The 23,239-nt window shown below is 39.0% G+C and overlaps 1 protein-coding gene across 2 annotated transcripts in view; it reads left to right on the top strand.

The window, feature by feature from the left end:
* LOC132139680 (sarcoplasmic/endoplasmic reticulum calcium ATPase 1-like) overlaps positions 1 to 23,239 on the top strand; it is an 82,096-nt gene that overhangs the window by 16,977 nt on the left and 41,880 nt on the right. For both annotated transcript variants that reach the window (XM_059548219.1, XM_059548220.1), the window contains exons 2-3: positions 12,541 to 12,558; positions 12,811 to 12,893. In XM_059548219.1, the coding sequence (XP_059404202.1) occupies positions 12,541 to 12,558; positions 12,811 to 12,893 (101 nt within the window). The remainder of the gene's footprint in view (positions 1 to 12,540; positions 12,559 to 12,810; positions 12,894 to 23,239) is intronic.

Genomic DNA, 23,239 nt, shown 5'->3' with positions numbered 1-23,239 from the left:
TGGATACTAAATTAAAACATTTTTAAAAGTAACTTTTTGCTGCCATTTAATGCTTGCTTACATTTAATCTTCAAAGGTACTAAATAATTGAATATGTTAAATGCAATCTCGAAAAAAAATGACAATATATGCATTTTTCATATTGCAACGTGATGCCTAATTTTACTTTCATTAAACCATTAGATTTTTATTTTACTTTTATTTGGACGTACATAGTATAGAATTTTAAATTTTGTCCATAACATAAAAAATAACTGATGGTGCATCATAAAATTTGACTTGAGATGCTTCTGTTTCAGTTTTCTAAATGCTTGTTATTGATCTATTGTGAACAAGTCATCCATGCTTATGTTTGTATATTTATTTATTTCATTTCGACCTTGTAATTTCTAAAGTATCTTAACTCTAATTCATTCATCTTCCTTCTGCTTTATAGTGAATAGCCCAATCTTAAAATACCTGCACTACATTTATTCTTTTTTGATAAGCTCTCACAATACAGAAGAAAGGATATTTTCTTCCCTCCACCCCATTGTGGTATTAGAGATAACAACAGTTGTTTTAGAGGTGGAGAAAGTTTTTGCTAAAATATATAATTTTTTTTAATAAAGATGTTTTATTTATTTATTTATTTATTTTTTTTTTTAAAGAATAATTTCACTGAGGAATCATATACAGTAGTAAGAAGGCTCATTTAATTTAGAAAGTAAATAGAGTCAGAGTTATTTCAGGTTAGCTGTGCACTCAAAAAAATGACTCTTTAAACTTACTTAATTTAATTATGGACAGTGGTTCCACACAACCAAATTGTGTTTTGATAACATTATTGGAATTTTTTGAATCTATGCAAACTCCTTGTGTTGTGACAACACAATTGAATGAGGTAGAATCTATGTGAAATAGTAATGTCCAACCAAATCAATTTATTCACTTTGCTTCAACTTAAACCGGTTAAGTTAACTGAACATGTTTTGGTTTATTACAATCTAGCCAAATTTGTTTCACTCTATCAACATAAGGAGGTTTGTTTCAAATTACTCATTTCAATTATGGACAGTGGTTCCACACAATTAGTTCTAGTTACTTTAACTAAATATTTTCTATTTAAAGTTACCCCCTTCAACAAAGCATTTTTTGTGTGATTTGTCTTGTAATGAGTCAAAAGACAAGATGTCACAAATGATCAAAGTGTATTTGTTAAACAAACAATAAATAATTACACACAGTTAAATACAATTGAAACCATGTTACAAAATTACACAAAATAGCGGAAATATGAAACTATTCATTTTCTAACTGGCATTCATGGGTAACCAATCAAACCTTATTCCAGGAACAGGAACTGGCTCCAGAAATAACTTCTTCAGTATTCCAAATGTGTACCTGAGTTCAGGAGGGTTGCTCAAGTTCAGTCCATATATCAGTCCCAGAAACATGGTTTTGCAGACTGTAAACTGCTATAGGTCCTGAAGAACTTTATCCTTTAAAACTCCAACTTCTGCTGGACTGTCTTCAATGACTGCACCTTCAAATAGATTCCCACGAAGTCTTCTGGATCACCTCCTGATTGCTGGCAACATCTGTATCCTAGAAGTATTTAAAAGCATGGAGAACTCAAATTCTTGTGTATTAACTTTAACAAATCATTTATTAACCTTGAAAAAAAAAACTCACCATATAATCCATACTGCTAGGGTCTTCATTTGGATACTTCAATTTCATTAGTCTGAAGATGATGATTTAGCCTTTGTTTTCAAAAGTCAGTCATTCATCTTCTTATGGGAAATACAGGCAAGCAGAAAATGGTACACACATCTGGACCCTGTACGGTAAGCAACAGAACTGGAATGTTCCCAGACCCAGAAACATAGTAAAGACATTAGTAAAATAGTCATGTGACATCAGTGGTTCAACCATAATTTTACAAAGCTACAAGACTACTTTTTTTGTGCAAACAAAACCAAAACAGCGCCTTTATTCAACAATTCTTCTCCAAAGCGCATCTTCCACCATTATCAACAGCACGTAAATAATTAATGCGCATGGTGCTGCTGACCTAGAACACGCATGCGCTAAGCCTTGATTACATGCAGAGGAAAGCAATGTTCATGTCTCTTGTTACTCTCCATAATGGCGGCATATGTGATTTGGAGAAGAATTGTTGAATAAAATCGCTATTTTTGTTTTCTTTGCTCAAAAACGTATTCTTGTAGCTTTGTAAAAATGTGGTTGAAGCATTGATGTCACATAACCTGTTTTACTGATGTCCTTACTATGACTCTGGGAACATTTCAGTTGCATTGCAGCCTTTATGTAGGTTCAGAAATCTCTTGCATTTTCATAAAAATATTAGGGATGCATCGGTTGACCCGCCATCAATCGGAAACCGGACGGTTTTTGCTTAAAATACGCGATTGGTAATCGGCCGGTCTTTGGCCTTTTTTTCGGCCGATTTTTCCGGAAGTGCGTCCGCGTGCTCAGACTACATCTACATGAGGGTAAGTAATTAATGACATGTTTATTTTTGGGTGACCTAGCCATTTAAACACACCTGAACCAGCTAATCAAGGTTCTTGGGAATTTTAAAACAAAAAAAGTTCCAGGCAGGTGTGTTAGAGCTAAACTCCAGAGAACACTGGCTTTCCTAGAGCAGGTCTGGACACCCCTGCCTTGCATCAAAATGAATGGTTTTTGGGAGGCAAATGCATTCATAATCTGTCAGTTTATAGTAATACCACATATTTTGTATTGTATTAATAAACCTAATCTTATTATATCTGTCTTTTTTTGGTCAATTCCCAGTGGCCAGTAAGAGAATAATGTTTTAATACGAGGTTGTGTTGAGTGCAGTTGAGTGCACCAAGAGGGTTTCAGTATTTGTCCAAGCACTCTTCTTCAGTATGCAAACATCTTCAAGTTTTGCAGTGCAGATCCATTTTGGCAAAGATTGTTGATTCTAATGGGCCTATGGTAATTCTGTATGTCTCAAATTCTGCACAAATCTGTAAACACATGAAGTGCAATGTGTTACAAAAAAAAAAAAAAAAAAAAGGTTTAACAACAAAAACCAATTCAATTATCAAAATATTAAGTGATTTATTTGTGTGAGTGATGAATAGTGTCATGTTTACCATTCCAAAAGGGAGGACCTGATTACATATCTCGAGCATTTGTATAATGTGAACAGCTCAGAGTAGTGTCAGGTTTAAAGTCATTGTATGACCACACCGCCATGTTCATAAACAAAGCTTCAAATACTTCCACTGTGCTGACCCAGGTGTCTCCAAACTCGGTCACATTTCATGGTTAGACATTTATTGATTATTTAGCTTTCCAATTAGTTAAAATATACATATTCTAACAAATAAAGGTAATTCCGCTTTTGAAAGTCATTATGTATTACTAGTATACAATTAATTTATACAAATAAATATATTTTGCACACAAAATGAGATAAGACAGAAACTCCTTTTAGCCATTTGATTAGCTATAGGAGGAAGTAGCTGAATGACAAATCATTCTGCCTCTTAACATCTCTTATTGTAAGCCATATGTATAATAAAAGTAAAGGTAAGTGATAGGACGTTTTATTTTTGGATAAACATTTTACTAATAAATACAATCTCTCTTAAAATACCTTATTGGGTTATGATATTTAAAACAGTTTGGTTTGATCTAGCGCAGAACTAAAACTTTAATGAAATATTTCCCCCAATTATAAAATAAATTTATGATTAGCTAGGTCCACACTGGAGAGCTGCTTTATAACAAGAAATCAAGTTATAATTCTAGCGACACTGACTCTGTATTTTCATGTTTAATATTGAAAAGCTATCTATTGCATAAGGACTGTTATATAAATAAACGTGACTGGACTTTTCTTTACTGGAGTGCCTGGAGAACCTCAGAGTTTGTGCAAACATCCACATCGCTGTAATCAAATATGTTCTTAAGAGCTGCTTTTACATCGCGGTCAGTTTATGCAGTTATTGAGAGGAAGGCGTGCAGGAAATATTTACATATTCATCCAAGGTTCGGATCGGCTCGGTTTCCTCAAACTAAAGTGCTATCTTCTTCTTTTGAATTGAATCAGGAGAGTGTATAACAATCTTGCGCTATAGCGCCACACTGGTCAAACTGCATTATTGGAGGCTTTCACATTAGGCATACGAGATCAAACCACTAACGTTACTCAAAAACATTTGCCGAAATTTTTTTTTTATCGTCGACGTTGTCGATAATGTCGACTAATTGTTTCAGCCCTAGTGTAACGTTATATATATATACTCAAGTCAATACGTTACAGAGAGTCGTGCGCTTTCACATCTCCCAACCGCTCAAAATCATCTATTAACGGTGCAGTAAACTGATTACACAATACTAGACTGCAAAAGCACCCCAAAACAGAAACTCTAAGAGAAATTAAAGACTTTGACTTAACACAAGAAAAACTTTAGATTTTCTTACCTGACTGGTACCTCTTGCTCTCCTTCGCGCCGTCATCAAATGCGTTGGAAATCGTCACTTCCGTTTTTTTTTTGAATTACGAAATTAAACACTTTACGTTAGTTTAACGATTGATAATTAAGTAAAATTGAAAATGAAACAGTTTAAGTTGATTAAGCACAATACAATTGTGTTTTGGCGGAAAACTAAATATATTTGTGTTGTTTTAACAAAACATATCTGTGTAAAACGAACAGTGCCACAAATCCATTTTTTTGAGTGTGAGCTCAGCTGGACCGCACATTCACTGCATCCTACTAGGTGTGGGCGGAAAGACCAAAAATTTATTTCACGGAATAAGTTATTTTATTTCACGGTAGCGGTATATATCACAAAATAATAATTTTTCAGGTAAATCAACAAAAGGGACTTGCTTAATATATTAAATACCACTTTAAAAATAAAGAATAGGCTACATACTGTTCCCCAGACAGGGCATCTGTAAACTCTACGAGTGGGCAAAATGCCTTATTTACAGATTCAAGAATGTCCATGTCCTGCCATGTCAGAGCCAAATGTCTGGTCTTTTTGTCAGCTTGCAGGACTTGTGTTAGTGCTTTTTCCTGCTCAATGACCCTTTCGATCATTTGTTGCCTGGATCCCCATCTTGTTGGACTCTCAGTGATAAGCTTGTGAGCAGGCAAGCCTAGCTGCACCTGAGCTATGGCCAGTTCACGCTGTCTTTTCAAAGTGTTTGAGAAGACACTCACAATTTTCTTGCACACCCCAATTGCGCGGTCAACTTGGGGCACTTTTACACCTCTCTCTGTATAAATAGATTAAAAGGGTAGAGGGCAATGTGTAAACATAATGTAGCAATAGCTGACAAATTACACAAGACAAGTACCATGCATTTAAAAATGTTTAAAACGTTTATCTCTATAATTAAGATTTATTAATAAGATTAACAACATAGGTACTTCCTAATAACAAGATGAATAAATAATAAAATAAAAACCAAAATAAAAGTCAGTCAAAGAATTATAAAACTATTTGTGGCGAGTGGGGCGAATCAGTGACACTTGCGACCCACCGCCGGTCTCGAGTCCCACGTAGGAATTCGTTACAGTGGTGCCGAAGCCCGGGAGAAGGAGGGACGCGCTGCTGAAGATCCCTCGCCGCTGTGGTGAATCCACGGTGCCACGGCGCTGGCGAGGAGGATGCCGCCATGGACGCTCGAGGCGGTGGACTGGAGCGAGTTGCCGGGGACGGGCGAGCTCGCTGCCGACCGCCCGCGATGTGGAGGGACGGCTGCCGTCCGTGAGGGAGCGGAGGAGTCAGCACCGTTCTCCAGGGGGCCGGAGCCTGCTGCCTCCGTGAAGGTATCCGGAGGAGCAGGGAACATGGGGAATTCCTGCCGGCTGCCCAAAACCGGAGGAGCCGTCGCCGTCCAACGGGCGGCGGAGGGGTGTCGTGCCGTCCGCCGAGGGCCGTCCAGTGCCACCGCCAGGCACCGCGGAGGAGATCGCCCAGCCGGTGGAGGGCCGAGCAGCAGTGCGTCTGGGAACCGGAATTTTTTATTTTTTTTTCTCTCCCCTCTCTTGTCTCTGTCGCTCCTCCTTCCATCTCCTTTTCTCTCGCCTCATCTGTCCTACCCCCAGGTTCCCACAGGTTCCCGTGAGCGGTCCCCCCCGGAGGGGGGGGGAGTAGAGCGCAGTCTCGAGGGTACCCCCCGGCCTGCGAGAGGCGATGGGGGTATGTGGCGAGTGGGGCGGGGCCGAGGGTCGTGGGAACAAGGAGTGAGGCCGGCAATGATTGGGCAAATCAGTGACACTTGCGACCCACCGCCAGTCTTGAGTCCCACGTAGGAGATGGAAGGATATAAAACTGGAGCGACGACAGTGAAGGAAGAGAGAGGACCAGGCCTGGGCTTTTAGTTGTGTTTTGGTTTTTATTTGAGCGCACCAGTCGTCCGTGAGGGGCGTTTGTAATTAAAATGTTATTTGATTGTCCGCCGGTTCCCGCCTCCTTCTTCCCGATGACTAGGAAGTTTTAATTCGTTACACTATTATTGTTATTAATTTCTATTAGACACTTACCAATGGCTAAATGAAGACGATGAGCAAAACACTGTAACCGCGTCCAGTCATTTAGTTGCAGTGCTTTGATGTTGTTCGTTGCATCAGTTGTGACACAGACTTGATGATCCTCTCGCAATTCCCATGACTGAAGCGCTTCCTTTACATGTCTTTACAGATATGCATTGTAATAGCTTGCGTTATTTCTTTCCATCTGCGTGAGGTTTTGTCATATGGAGTGCCTCTGGTAAATGATTCGGCCAAACTAGTTTGAGATTTTTTTTTTTTGCTTTTAGCACCAGAGGTTGATGGAACACCTGATGTGGAGCGCATCTGTTGGCTTTCATTGTATTCTTTGACATGCTTCACCTTTAGATCATAAAACAAGTTACTCGTGCTACCGTGGCTAACGGTTACATTCGCGTGACACAGTTTGCAAATCACATTTTTCTGCTCTTTGTCAGCCTTTGTAAACCTGAACCACGTCCATACCACTGATGTCGCGCCTCGTTTCACAACAAGTTCCTCCTCCTGCTGCTCGGGATTGGTTTGTGGGATTTCTTTATCAGCATGCTTATCTTTCTCCATGTTTTTCTTCTTATATACGCTTGTGTGCAGCTTTTCAATCGTTTTCACGTCCCGGCGCGCTACACGTGAGGTTAACCACGCCCACTAATTTAAACTTCACGGTATATACGGAATAGAAAAATCTGTAACGGTAGACATTTTATTCCGTCGTCACGGAATATACCATCATACCGCCCAGCCCTACATCGTACTGTGATCTGCCATGCTCTCACTTGCCCTCCTAATACCCCGGGTACAGACGTTACAGGCTGTGTGTTGTTGGCAACTGTTTCTAGGAAGTGTTTCCCTCTCCCACTGACTGGTGTGTAAACAGACTGCCACTTGTTTTCATTTACTGTGTGGTTGAAGAGTGAAGAGGGTGGAAAAATAGAGCAAGATGAATTTAAATGGGGGACAAAAAAGCAGGCTTGTGCTTGTTCGTGTTTATGTGTGAGGGCTGGGTGAAGTCACAATGTAGGAATGTGCCTGGGCCAGATAAACAGACACGGCCCAGATGACTCTGAGGGAATCCTTGGCACACCCTTACAGGGAACCCCTTCCATCGTTCCTCTCTTTCTCTGCCTTTCCCACCATCCTTCCTCCCACAAAGGTTTTGTTTGTGTTCAACTGGCGGTCCGGCCCAGAAATGCCTACGGAGTATTAGTCTATCACTAAGAAACCACTCATGTTCTCTGGTTTGAGGTCAGTTTAACAATTTCCTCAATATTTGCAAGGCAAAATGCACCTAGAACAAGCGAGGTAAAGCGACAGGAAGATTGCATACCCTGGTAAATGTGCGCGCACACACACACACACACAACTGGAAAGAGAGGGAAACTCAGGGCCATTACTCCCCCTGTCCTGCCACCTACTTTTTCCACACCATTGGAGGAACATGCTGCTGGTCTTTGACGCGATTTCTTTCCATAACAGACTTCATATGAGTTCATATTCCTCTTACATAATATGTTGAATTAGAGCTGAACCTGCTATGGCTATCATGAGCTGCAGACTATGACATCTGGCCCAGGAAACCAAAAAGAGACCTACAGTCTTTTGATTAAAGTGAAATGTGCCTCAAGATGAATTAATGAAATGTTTGCACCGCTAACTGTCCAGGTGTCTCAGTGCAGATGCAGAATTTTAATCCTGTTTGAACATGCATGGTAAATTGATGTTATTCATTGGTTCATCGAATGGTCACTGAAGTCTTATTGAGGTTAGTGTCATGTTGAATCTATATCTTAAAATGCATGGTTTGCTAAATTTTTAAATTCCCACTAGCCCCTCGGGCAGGCATTCTTCAGATTTTGGTAGTCCACTATCCCGAACAAAAAGACAGTTGAAATTCTCTGTGGACAAATCATCATGATCAAAACCTCATGATATGATACAAATCGTGATACATGGCTCACGAGACAGCAATTTTGTGATAATCGGTATATTACTGGACAATCCTATAATGATACATCACTATATCTAACTATGAAAACAAAATGCCTCTGAATAGGTTAAGTGCAAGTTTTTTCTCTTTGTTCATGTCCAGACTGTTAGAAAATTAATAAGTAAATTAAGAAAATTAATCATTTTATTCTTAGACTTATTAAATGCTTACACATGTTCACACACATATATATGTATATATAAACCTGGTACATTTCAAAATTTACCTGGAGTATTTTCTCAACCATTCATCTCCTCTCATCATAAAAATGGAGCACCACAAAAAAATCGCATCTTTAGCGCGCTAAGGTTTGTTATTTCAATTGTAGACTCATGGCAAGCACACAAACTGCACACTTCTGCGCCACGTTACAGCTCTAGCAAGGTTTTGTTTCATCGTTCATGCCGTAGGTGCAAATTTATGTTTCTCCCAGTGGGTGCCCACAGCATAACACGCACTTGCAATAACTGAGAAAGAGGGAGAGCATCCCTCTGTGCTGGCAGCACTCTCTCACTCATATAGTTAGTGAGGGAAATCCACCTGTGAACCGAGCAGAGGGGTTAGGCTACCCATGGACTGAATATGCGCTCTGGAGTAATAACGTGATCGATGCCTGTGGTCCATGCTGATACAGTATCTGTTCCAGGCAGTTTCTTTAGTTGTCATTTCCATAATCATATTTATAGCAGTAGAGCTAATACTGTGGCTGAAAATCTGTTTATCCTTGGGTTATTGTGCTTCTGCTTTCCCATCTTCATAGAGAATGCAGTTCATGGTTGCTCAGAGCACTTTGGAAATAAGGTGGAAATGGCACGGCCGCGATTTCCCCACATTTTTAGACACGACACTGGGAGCAGGGAAATCTATATGGAGTGCCTTATTGTAATAATTCAAATATCGATATTTGGTGCCAGATATCGATTCTCCTATCGCATGGAGAAGGACAATGATATATCACCATATCAATATATTGTCCCACCCCTAGTTTAGAGACTGCTGTTCTTTTAAGACCTAATGCACAGTTCCTATATAATGATACATAGAGGAATCAATTCTGTGTCTGCGCGCTGTCTGAAATATGGCTGTCTTTGTGCACACAGAAAACAGTGTTCCGGTACTGAATTTTGTTCTCTTTCACCTATTTGTGTGCTTGAATATTTAAAATGCTTGAATGTTTACACTGGCAGGACATAGAAACACAGACAAATGTTCAACTATACTGTTTCACCACTGCAAGTGAGTGAACGATGCAAATCATGTCAGGAAGTATATATGACTATTTAAAATAGCCCACTGGGCAGGGCAGTTATACATTGTGTTAGCCTAACTGGAAGATACAGCAGGCTTGAGACATCTTAAACTAGAATTAATCATTCCGAACTATATAATTATGAAATACACTGCTGTAATTTAAAATATAAAAGTTTGGGGTCAGTATTTTTTATTTATTTATTATTTTTTTTAAAGAAATAAATACGTTAATTCAGCAATGATACATTAAGTTGACCAAAACTGAAAACAAAAACAGTAAAAACATTTCTTGCAAAAGATTATTATTATTATTTTATATATATATATATAAATGCTGTTCTTTTGAACCTTTTAATTTTTTTATTTTTTAAGTATCACCAAACGTTTGTGGTTCAAAATTCTTTAGTAGTTATTTCTGAGCTGCCAAATACAATTCTAATTGGAATAAAAAAATTAATTCTAAATTCTAAACAAGAAAATTCTAAAATACTTGATTTTAAAAGAAGCAGATTTTAAAAAAAATTACTAGAATATTATGAAGTGTGTGGTTTAAAAGTAGAATTTGTTTATCTACGATTCAAAGTATTGAACAGATTTGACGAGGTCTGCCAGTGCTTCTGTAGCTGATCATTCAGAGGAGAAAGAAAAACTGTATGGAATATTCTTGTTTCCTTTAATGTATGCACAGGGCCCCTAAAGAGAAAAGAATGACTCACAGTTATCAGAAGATTTGAAGTACATCACTGCACTTCTATTACAGAAACGGAGCATTAGACTTCAGATTCTCAGGCTCTCTAGTACAGACAGATCTCATAGCCTGAGGAAAGATGAAGAGAAGAATCTGCTCTGTTCTTCAAAGCAGAACTCTTTCATGCCTTTCTCCCTCCCTCTCATTCACTTGTACATCTGAATGGTCTCATTCCCACCATTCATGTTGTTTAGTTACGAAAAAACATTAAAAAGCTGAATAAGGCCGAACATTATTAAGTAAACATGCAGTCACGATTGCTTGTTTTTCCCCCATGCAATTTTTTTCCAAGTGTTGCTGGAAATTCAGTCATTGATGGGCCAAATGTGTGACTGTTTGGATGTGTTTCTTGTTTTTTAAAAGAGAAATGGGAATCTTAATGCTTTACCGCTGTCTAATTTCACTGCTGCAGGTCTTCCACCACAAGCCAATTTCATCTTGGTTTCCATTGCATGTGCATCAAGCCGGTTCCCATCTTCAGTCATGAACCGTGAAGACGTCATGACTTGCATGACTCCTTCCCAGGTTTTTCCCGAATGTATGATTGTGAATAAGAATGAGAGATGAAATGAGTCAAGATATTCATCTTACTGAGACAGGGAAGTCCCCTTTCCGTAAGTCAGAGACAAAGGCAAGTGCAATCAAGCTTTTCTTGGATATCAGAGCTGATATGGATGCTGGCTTTCACTTTGAGCAGAGGGGCAGGGAAACTTCTGATAGTATCCACAATACAAGGCTAAACTTGAGCTAAGTACACACAAACACATGCTCGTTGGAATTCAGGAACACCCTGTATTTTTTTTCTCGCTATCTTTTGGGTTTGTTCCAAGGATCTTCCATTGTGCTTTCTCTAAGTCCATTCATGAACAGTCTCCCAGAAACAAACTTTTCTTGCACACGTTGGTGTACCTTTTATCAAGCGATTGCACCTATAGCAGCATCAGTGTGAACTGATTATTAATGAGGCCACTATTTCCCCATGCAGACGGATATGCATGCTAATCGGCTGTGAATCCTCAAGATAAAAGTAAAGCCTCAACAAAGAGGGCATCTGTGTTGTAATTATGATGCGTATGTGTGTGAGAGAGAGGTCTGTGAATCTCCGCCCCCTCCCACTCTCCACATGCTCTTCTGCTCCCACACGCTTTGACTTTGAGAACCTTCTTGAACTGACTAAACAGCAGTGTGTAGGCCACAGAGCGCATCTACAGTATGTCGTATGACTTCTGTACAATGCCAGAAATGTTTTTCGCATTCAATAAACAAACACCATCACATGTTTTGGTCCATCTGTACATTTTCCACCCAAGATGATATTCTTTGTGTGCAGTGGTTGTGGTTTACATTTAGCAGGTCATTTGTGAATGTACCTCCTATGGATTTTATTACATTACTCTACTGTAGAAGCTTAGAGAAGCCCACATCACATTACTTATTGTAGAAAAATATTGTCAGTTATTTATTTGTGATACTGTAAGTGAGGATGCACTCATATTAAATTCTGGTCCATACCTATTAGCTGAAAATTTTATCAGGCAACAATTAATAAATATATGATATTAAAATTCTATAGTTGAAGTCAGCCCTGCCCTTTTTTCAATCCACCTTTTTATGTTTTTGAAGATTAACTTTAAATGATTGTTAGATGCTGGGGAAGGTATTGTAGTTTGTTTTGGCAATGTAGGAATCTTTGCAGAGAATGGCTCAGATACTGCAAAAAATCTCATATCAATTCTGCAGAGAGAAGTCAATTATTGCCTACACTAATCTATAATCATCTGGATTAGTATTGCACTGCATGCCTTTAACATTCAGGCAGAAAATGAAGCCATCTCGCACCCTTACAGTAAATGCAGTGTGATGTAAAAAAACTGTTTAAACAACATTTTAACCGTATGGCCTTTCTAACAGAATACCCTCTGTTTTGTCCCCTCTTTCTCTTCTCTCCCCCTCGTACCCTGCCTCTCATTCCACTACGGATTGCCTCGCCGTGTTTTGACTGACAGAGCTCCCAGCTGAAGAAGGTAAATAGTGATCTTTCCATCATGTTGTTACTGCTCTCTCTTTATGGGTTGCACCGTTAGCATGGGCTCAGTAATTTTACTACAGAGAGGTAAACTTTAATACTTAGTATAAGACTATGCACACATGTACTGTGTTATATCTGTGTGGTTTCCCAATGTCTTGGTGCAAACTTAACCTAAGACCCACTTGTCATTGAATATTAAAAAAAATTGTCTGTCTGTTTCTCATCCTCATATTCGTCTCTCTCACAGGTAAATCATTGTGGGAGTTGGTGGTGGAGCAGTTTGAGGACCTCCTGGTGAGGATTCTGCTGCTGGCAGCTTGCGTGTCTTTCGTAAGTGACTTTCTTTCTGGTTTACATGTGCTTCAGAAATGTTGTGTTTTTCTAGCAAAATAAAGAGTATGACACCCAGACCCCACCATAAGTTTTATAGCAGTTATAGCTCATGTATTAGGTGAGGTAATGGAGTACATAAGACAGAATGAATTGCCATCACCATCTATCACATGCAGATTGCATTCTGGTGTGCTAAACCTCAAATTTCACTAAATGATTGTCAATAATCAGAGCATCGAAGAGATATTAAAGGGGACCTATTGTGGCCCTTTTTACAAGATGTAAAATAAGTCTCCAATGTCCCCATAGTGTGTGTAAAGTTTAATCTTAAAATACCTTACAGATCATTTTTTTACAGCTTGTTAAAATTGCCACTTTTAGGGTATGAGCCAAAACGCACAGTTTTTGCCTTTACCTTTAAATGCAAATGAGCTGGTGTGGAGAAGAGGGCAGAGCTTCAAGAGCTCAAGCTCTGCAGCAGTCTCTATTGCAAGCTCTGGTGCTAGCCTTTGCACATAAACACTCCACTATTAGTACAAGCCTGTTATCTTGACAGAAAATGCACTTGGTTTAAAAGTCAGTCATCTGATTGTACTGTGCATAAAAATGCACTTTATGAATTACACAGACGGGAGCACGGCGGGATAAAAATTGATCATGGTGCCATTGTGATTATGAGCTCGACTAATTCCAGCAGTAGACTTCACATTGCTTTCATATGCAGTTTTTAACTCCCACATTCCTACTCACTGTCATTCTGGCAGCACGTGAAGGCAGCATCAGTTAACAAACAGATAATGGTAGCTTTAGCAACATTAGCCTTACAAAGTGCAAAAAAAAAAACTCTCTTAGAAAGGCAATTTGGAAAACTAATGCATGATACTTACTTCTTCTGGAGGTGTAGCTGGATCACGAACAGTTAGCACTGCTCCATCCTTCAGGAGAAACTTTTGTGCAAAACCTGTTTTATACTGACCATCATTCACAAAGCAGTCCGGCGCAAATGATTCGCACGGACATAAACAAATTTCGGTAGAGTTGAGTGAGCATTTTCCTCAGGAGTAAGGAAAGAGCTATGTGGATTCCTACATCCAGCTACAGAACACCTAAAGTGCTTGGGAGACATTATGGTCAGTGCAGCAATGGCGGACTGTTCAACTCACTGTGAACTCGCTCAGGGCGGTTCTATGTTATAACGGCAGTGTCTGTCAACATTCGTGGGCAGGGCCTGTGGTTAATGTGACGTCACATAAGCACCAGGTCAAAAAAATGGCCAGTTGGGAGACACTGCTTATGATTTAAGGGGATTTAAAAAAAAAAGAGTGGGTGGATTTTTATCATTATAGGGTTGTTTCTTCAAGCACATATATATGTCCAAACACCATGCAAAAGTGAATTTTGCATAATAGGTCCCCTTTTTTTCTGCCCTTTTCATTATTAAAATCTGTCATTGTAGTCAAATTATATATGTAAAACCTTCACCAGGGCTCATTTGTGTGGTTTAAGGTCATTTACCTGGGTGTCTTGTTCTCTGTGGATCTTATTTTCATCAAAGAATGCAGGTATATGAATGAGGTGACTTAGTCAAAGTTTATTGTTCAATAAACCATGTCAGAAAACTCCAAAGAAACTATATCTGCAATCAGCACTCTTTTCAGTTAGGCTTCAGAAAGAAAACAATAAAGATCTTCAGCACTGCACATATATCACCTGCAAGATCTCAGAAGTGCTATGTCAGGTATAAGTCTTTTAATTAGATATGCCTAAAACTACATACTTTCATCATAGGCTGCTCAGTTAAGGAAGCACTTAGACTCATTTAGGGTCTGGTTAACCAAACATTTGATATGGGGCCAGGGTGCGATTTGCTGGGGGGGATGCGTGGGATTTCCCCCTTTCTGGTTAATGTATCACTGCCTCTGCTTAATTATTTTTTATCCCTGGTGGGGATAAATGTTTTCCCCCCCTTAAAGTGATCAGTGCTACTACACTAGTGGCGAGGCGGCTCACAAAACTTATCACGATTTCCGTGGTTTGATTAGTCAATTTTATTTTAAAATGCGCTACTTTGGCTGGCTCTGATATAGCTGCCACGCAGCCTCTCTGTATTCAGACTTGCTCAATGTCCCGCCCACGGCGCTATCTGATTGGTTACACCTAGGGCTGTCGCGATAACCGCAAAATTGTAATAACGCGCTATTGACAAGCAAACCGCAGAGGAAAGATAGCAACCGCAGAAACCGCGGCAACCGCAGTGTTCAGGTTTTTTTTTTTTTTTTATAAGGCTGTGGCCTTATTGGTTTTTTTTTCAATTTGTCACTGTGCATTCAATGTTAAATAAATTAATGATACAATATGGTCACGACTGTAATTTTCTCGTGAGCCGTTGTAGCTTTATGGTGCTTCGTTAGTTTTGAATAGGCCGGCTGAAACGATGGGAGGCGCTCGATCTCGTCCCAAAACCTAATGTCACGTTGCCAGTTTGGGAACATTTTGGCTTTCAACCCAATGAAAAGGACGAGCCAGCGAATATAGATGAGCCGATATGCAAAATGTGCTGCAAAAAAGGTTCCTGTGACCCTGCAATACATCTAATTTGAGTTCATCGGGACATTCTAAAACGCTTAACGGGAAAAACGCTTAATGTGGTTTAATGTACCAATACAGTGATATTAACAGACCAAACTCACTAAACATCATATTAATAAAGTGTATTATCTACAAAAAATCAGATGATCCCTGAATATGAATTCAACGCGTTTAATAACACGTTAAGCCTTTTCTTCTCATAGAAAACCATCATAAGGCTTAACGTGTTTTTTAAACGACTTGCATTCATATTCAGGGATCATCTGTTTTTTTGTTTTGTTTTTTGTACATTGTATACTACTTTATTAGTATAATGTTTAGTGAGTTTGGTTTTTAAAAATCACTACATTAAGCCACATTAAGCGTTTTCTTATAACGGTTTTCTATGGGAGGAAAAGGCTTAACGTGTTATTAAACGAGTTGCATTCATATTCAGGGCTCATCTGATTTTTTTATAGATAGTATACTTTATTAGTATGATTTTTAGTGAGTTTGGTCTGTTAATATCACTGTCTTAGTACATTAAGCCATGTTAAGCGTTTTAGAGTGTCCCCTGTCATCCAGCGCAGCTGCCCCCTCAAGCATCAGATCGCGCAGCAACATCAAAAAACAGCTGAGACCGGCCGACAGTTAGGAGTAGCTGAAGCCTTTGTGAAATCTGTAAAATACAGCCGTGAAAGTAACAGGCATACCTGCTGAAGTCACGGACAACCTCTGCGTCAGTGCCCATACCCAAGAGAGCGTGAGCAGATAACGAGCTCACACGCTATCTGCATGAGGAGTGCATCGACTCCAGCGCGAATCCACTGTCCTGGTGGGCCAGTGGTGACGCGATAATCAGTCTAGATTTCCGCTGCTGTCCAAAGTCGCGCGCACATACATGTAATACATGTTAGAACTTGATTTCTTAAAAAAAAAAAGAAATTTTGGAAAACGCATGTTCTTGTTGCTGTTTGGCATTTAACAATAAATAAAAATGTTTTAAAACGTCTCTGTCAGTTAAAAAAAGCAACAATATATGCTACATAACTCAACGATAGAGCTTTGTATGCAGCAAAATCAGGATAAATTAGGTATGTAAAAAAAAAACAAAAAAAAACGGCGGCAATACCGCATATCGCGCTATTGAGCCACCCATAATAAACGCAGGGGAAATTTCTTAACCGCGACAGCCCTAGTTACACCTCACAAGTAATAGCCTATCAACACTTGCAAGACGGTTTGAGCCGGTGTTCTGTCCTACGCTGTCAGATTTTCCTACCTTCCATTAAAACAGTGGGTAGTACAATTCCGGTCCGCTGGGCAGTGGAGTTGCTAACTTGGAGACTTTGTCGCTAGACATATCTAGCTACTTTTTGGGCAATCATTATTTAGTCTCCGAGACTCTGGTGCTGCCGCATGAGCGCAAGGTCTCTCTTTCCCAGCGCGAGACTCTCTCTGCATCTGCTGTGTTCAGCGAGCGCAGAGAGGAACAGCACTTTCAGTAAAAAAAAAAAAAGATATTCTGTTTCTTCTAACACTATTTCACAAGCAAATACAGCCGACATTAGTCACAGCACAACCACTGACTTTATCGTATGTGTATTTGATTTCATTAGTGCAGATTAATGTTTGAGAGCTTAGTGGACCACGTTTCAGTCATTATAATATTCATTCTGTTGTCTGACAACAGAAACATTAAAATATAGTAATAAAAACTGTTTTATTGAGAATTAAATGGCTAAATTAAATTGCAGTATGTGAGCATAGGGAGGCAATACAATACGACGCACTTACGTCATACATATGCTAATTAGCGCATGACGTCATCTAGTTCATGTTCTCATGATTTATTTTTATGAATTAAAATGTTTCAAAACACCCCCCCCCTCTGTTTTTCTCACAAATAGTTTAGTTTTAGTTTAGTTTAGTTTATTTGTTTAGCACGTTTAGTACAAGTACAAAACTATGCAAGGAGGGAACGAAGCCACTCTAGGCTTGTACAGAGTTCCACTCCTGCTCATATTAACTCATGAGACATGCAGACTAAACACTCAAAAAAACGCACCCTGTATGGGGCGTACAGTAGGACACTCTTTTGTGTAGATAGAGCACAACATGTTTTTCAAAGTTAAAGTGTTTTTAAATTGACACGTCATCCTAAAAATGCAATGATCGTGGTGGATGATGAAGAAAACATGGTGCGAGATGGCACAAATAGGATGAATTCAGAGGCACAAATGATCTCAAGTTTATAGTGTCGAAAGTCAACAGCTGTTTCGCCCTCTCAGCTGACTTAAATATTTTCTGAGATTTATCTGTGTAAATTCACGATAGTTAAAGAACCACAGCTAAAAATATTTCGAATAATATATCTATAATAATATTATGTATATACACTACCTTTAAAATTTTGATGTCTGTGATATTTTAATGGTTTAAGCAAGAAAGTCTTATGCTCACCAAGGCTAAATTTATTTGATCAAAAATAAAGTGAAAGTGTAGTTTTGTGAAATATTACAATTTTAAATTACTGTTTTCTATTTTAAAATAATTTAAAATTCTATTTATTTAAAACATTATATCTTTGTCACTTTTGTTCAATTTATTGCATCCTTGCTGACTCTAAACTGACTTCAAAGTAGAGTCAGATAGAGTAGTAAACTAGAGTAGATAAACTATGCTTATGTTGTGAGGTAATGATTGTGTTGCTATGGTTCTGCTGATCAGGACTCCAGACTTTCCAAAACTCTGACTTGTTAAACTGGTGAGCACAGTCTGTTTTTCTTATTGGATTTTATGAATTTACCTTTTTATGACTTCTAGTAGTAACAGGGGCTGTGGTCGAACCACTCCAGCCCCCCGCCGTTCTGTGAGAGTAATATAACATGAACGCACACACGCTCACCTGCAGTGGAACATACAGTCAGAGACTCCAGTGTTTTTTGTTGTTTTTTTAACAATAACACTAGCTGCTGTGCTCTTTGTGTACATGCTTTTTTTTCAGACATCTGTGGTCGGTGCCTTTTTCAAGTACATCAGCTTTTGGAACTCTGCTCTTGTCATCTATCATAGTGTCTTTCATCCTATGTTTATTGTCTAAACCGTGGTTAAATTCTATGAGGCGAGAACCAGTCTTCCGACCACTGGAGTCCCGTGGAGCACTTGAAACTGATAAAAATATTGAATTAGACCTCCCAGAAAGCCTTGTGTGTGTTGGACAAATGCTATGGTGCAATGGAAATACTCTGGGGAGATCAGCCTAGTTTGAACTCATTTGTGTGCCTTTTTGAATATATTAAAATCGTTAGCATTCAGCTTTTCTGACTTTTTTTGCATGTTATGAGAACAAAGCCATTGGTGTCTAAGCAACGGTGGATACACTGAGACAAAAATGTAGTTTTTTATTTTATCTATTTATTTATTTTTTGTTTTGAAATGTTGTGTTATGAGGATATGATAGCCTGACTCATTCTAGAACAGCATGTGCTGGGAATGAAAGCTATTGGATGGAAACAAACAGATCTACATGTGCAGCCATGCGACTGCTGGTCCCAAGACACTCGAAATGGTTGCCCATTTTCATTTGTTCATTTTCAGATAACTAGCTGTATTGCCTCTGTCTGTCCTGATCAGTTTTTCATTCCTTTTCTGTCATAATTCATTTTTCATTTCAGTTGTTTCTAACATCCTTCTTTCATGTTTGAGACTCCAGCACAATACTGCATGAAATCAGAGAAAAGGTCACTTGAACAATGGATTGACTTCCTGTATTTAAATGGTAAAGAGTATGCCCACCAAGAGGCTCTTCCATTTGATGATTTGAGAGAAGCTTCACAGGGAGCAGTTTTGAAGTTTTAAAGGAGTTTTATGCTTCCAGGAGTGGGGTGAGAAGTTATGAATGATGCAATTTAGGTACCTTTCCTATGGTCATATTTTGGACACTTAACTGAATATCTAGTGATAGCATGAAAACTTTTTGTGTATGTTATATAATATACACTGTATTTTCAGTTAAGAAAAGTGAAGTTGAGAGTTTTTGTAGGCCATCAGATTCTAAAAACCTCAAAATACTCCTGTTTGTCAGAGCTAATCTTGGTCACAGTGTTCTAACTGGTCAAACTGATCCAAAGACTTGTAATTGTAGGGGAATGCATTAAGTGTATCTTATTAATGCAATATTTAACCCCAAAATGAAAATTCTGTCATCATATACTCACCCTCCATATATTTTACAACCTGAATGACTGACTTTCGGTGTAACACAAGAGAGGATGCCTTGAAGTCTTAGATAAATCTTTAAACTAATAGTGGTTTGTTTGCCATTGTTTGTAAGTGGAACCGATCTAGTCAGTCCATTTGTATTCTGTTTGAAGTGTAAAAACTCAAGGGAATGCAGATAGGATCTACAGTCTACTGATATTTATGAGTGAATAGACCTCAGTCAAACAAGTCGCCCAGAGCCATGACTTGACAGGATTTAGCTGAGCTCTCTTATCTAAACTCTAAGCCACTCATGTCTGTGGCTTTCTTCAATATTTCAGTAATTGTCATCTTTCCACCCATTTTGTTTTATGGACTCCTTTTTGCTCCTCATCACTGCCTCATTCTGCCTCTTTGACTGTTTTTGGTCTGTGCATTCACTACCCCCTCATTTGCCTGCCCATCTTATTTCACGGTTACTCAGTGATTTAAAGAAGCCTCTGTGTGGGACCCATCAGTTTGTAATGAAAGGTTAAACACAGACTGCTCTATGACTGATCTGTTTCTAAGTTGCTTAGAATTTAGGTAGAAGGAGAAAGAGCACTGTATGCATAATATGAAAGGTCTGTGAAGGACATTACTTGTCTATAAAAAAGTTCATGAAGTACATAAAATTATTAGTGTATTCATGGCCATACAACTTAGCCTTTCTCTAATCTTTTTTTTTCCATTGCTCTCTTCCTCTCTCTATCCCTCCCCTTAATTTTTTTATTTTAAAGGGGTCATAGGATGTGATTTAAATTTTTCCTTTCTCTTTGGAGTGTTACAAACTCTTGGTGCATGAAGAAGATCTGTAGAGATGCAAAGACTAAAGTCTCAAATCCAAAGAGATATTCTTTATCAAAGTTAAGACTCTTCCACGACTCATTTAAAGGTCCCATTCTTCGTGATCCCATGTTTTAAACTTTAGTTAGTGTGTAATGTTGTTGTTAGAGTATAAATAATATATGTAAAATTCTAAAGCTTGCCAAAGTTCAATGCCAAGCGAGATATTTTATTTAACAGAATTTGCCTACAAAAAACGACCCGTTTGGACTACATTCCTCTAGTTCCTGCAGTAATGACGTCACTAAAACAGTTTTTTGACTAACCTCCGCCCACATGAATAGACAAAAGGGGGGGTGTGGCCTTGTTGCGCTCCGACGGAGAAGAGGAAGAGTTGCGTTTGTGTTTGTCGCCATGTCGTCGAAACGCTGTTATTTTCATCTCGGAGTCCAATCACCTTTGTTTGGGCTTCCCAGGGATACGGTACTTGGAGATTAATGGTTACATTTTATGTTTAATTCGGTTCCCGAAAATTTATAATCCACATCTAAAACTATGTGCAGCACATTTAGCTGAGGACAGCGAGCTTCCTCAATCTCAATCAGTTTAATGCCGGATTCGCACAAAGATTATTCTTGAAAGATGGAGCAGTTCCCTCTTTGTCTGGAGAAGGCGTTGTTTATGGACCACAACCGGTAAGTGTATTTTATTATTTAAGTTGGTGCGTTCAACAGTTTCTGTAACTTATTACACAAAGGGCAATGCTGTTTAGCTTTGTTAACTAGATGTTAGGGCCCAATCGCATTTCCAGGAGGGCAGCGTGCTCTAAGCTGGTGTCAAATCACAACACAGGAACCGCTGGCACAATCAGAACTCGTTACGTATTTCTGAAGGAGGGACTTTATAAAACAAGGAAGACATCAGCCCGTTTTTATGACAGTGACAACAGTGGTATACAGATAGGTGAATTGTGTGGAAAATACTGTTTTTTTACACGCGAAACATGAACACGTGTTATTGCACACTGTAAACACAATCAAAGCTTCAAAAAAGCATGAAAAACGGAACCTTTAAACTCGCCCCCACATGTCTACGCCACTATGTGGAAATATTTGCGTAACGCTGTCCAAATGTTCACGCAAAGAAAGAAGGACGTGGTTTCAGTAACCACAGTTAGTGTTGAAGCAGTTATGTCAGGGAGATGCTGTGTGTATCTATGTGAAAGCAAAAGCACTTTATGTGGCCTTCTGAAAGTAGATGCATTTAGGAATCTTTAAGATTACTTACAACGGAACAGCAACGCATTTTATGGACGACCGTTTTGTAATTTTGACTTCGCTACGGCAATCTGGCGCTTCTGAATCAGCTACTGTAAGTATGTTTTGTTATTAGTTTAAGTATTTGCTACTGACTGTTCAAATGTGGAGTGTGTGTGTGTGTGTGCGCGCGTGTGATAGAGAGAGAGAGAGGGAGACAGGGTCACACAGTGGAGTCAGCTGTCTTAACCGTCCGTGGCTTGTGTACTGCAAACACATACGAGCTTCATCACTCTGTCTGTCATGTGACTCTGTTCCCTTTTCAGGCTTAAACTGATGCTAAAACTAAGGATATTATTAACTTTACATCTTTACATTTATTTTGAAAGATGAAACTCATGGTTATGGAAAAAGGCATTACATTTCTGATGAGAGCTCGTGGTGTTCGGCCAATCACAATGCACTGGGTCAGTTGGCCAATCAGAGCAGACTGCACTTGTCGGAAGGAGGGACTTTGTAGAAAACAATGCGTTTGAGAGAGCGGGGCATAGAGGACCTACTATAATGTACAGTATTTGAAAATTTATGTTATTTAAAAAAAGCATCATATTACCCCTTTAACACATCCAAAAAGTCAATATCATTTTTTTTTCTGCCTCCACTTAGCCTGACTATGTCAGACTTTGTACTTCCACTCAATTTCAGTTAGCTTCTGTACTCAGTCTGAGATAGCAAACTATCTCCCAGTTTTCCTCTGGCTCCAAAACAGCCGGCCAATCAACAAATAGAAGGTGGGCTGAGAGCCGTGATGTAGAAGCTAAGCGCCGAATTTAGGATTGTAGTTTAGGGAAATCGAAAACAGACAAGGAGAGACGTGATGCTATTCACTCTGTTGTGGAGAACATTCCCAGCATTTGCCAACTGAAGCCCGAACAAGAAGAGTGTTTGTTTCACATTCTGAATGGAGGTGAAGTTGTGGCCCTACTCCTGACAGGTTTTGGGAAAAGTTACATTTATGAACTGTTACCGATCGTTAGCGAGAAACTGGGGAGGCCAAAGACAGGCAAGGCGATAATTGTGATTGTGAACTGCCATGTTCTCTCCAGTATTTCACTCAATGGTTTTGTTTTCGAAGCATTCCTGTGTTTACAGTGTAAGTGTGAGGTGGCTGAGCCCCACAAGAAAGAAAATGCTGGTCAATTGTGCCCTTCCAGACTCTGTCTACGAAGCAAAGCGAAGTAGCAGAGTTTGGTATTACCAGTCTACCTCTAACTATGCTTTTAAGAAAATTGTTGGCTTCTAGTGCCATTGAACAAATCTTTCAGGTCAGTTCACGTCATACTTTTCTGGAGTTTCAATCTCTGATGTGAAGTTGAACAGATGAACACTGTCAGAAAGTAATGAACTTCAAGGCTGTCTCTGCGATCGGCAAAAATCAAGCTGTCACATTCCATTCCAGCTGGATTTAACCTCTATATTTACCTTATCATG

Source organism: Carassius carassius, chromosome 4, assembly GCF_963082965.1.
Source record: "Carassius carassius chromosome 4, fCarCar2.1, whole genome shotgun sequence".
In the NCBI taxonomy this organism is placed as follows: Eukaryota; Metazoa; Chordata; class Actinopteri; order Cypriniformes; family Cyprinidae; genus Carassius; species Carassius carassius.
The sequence above is the reverse complement of the archived record's forward strand: the minus strand, read 5'-3'. Positions and strand labels throughout refer to the sequence as shown.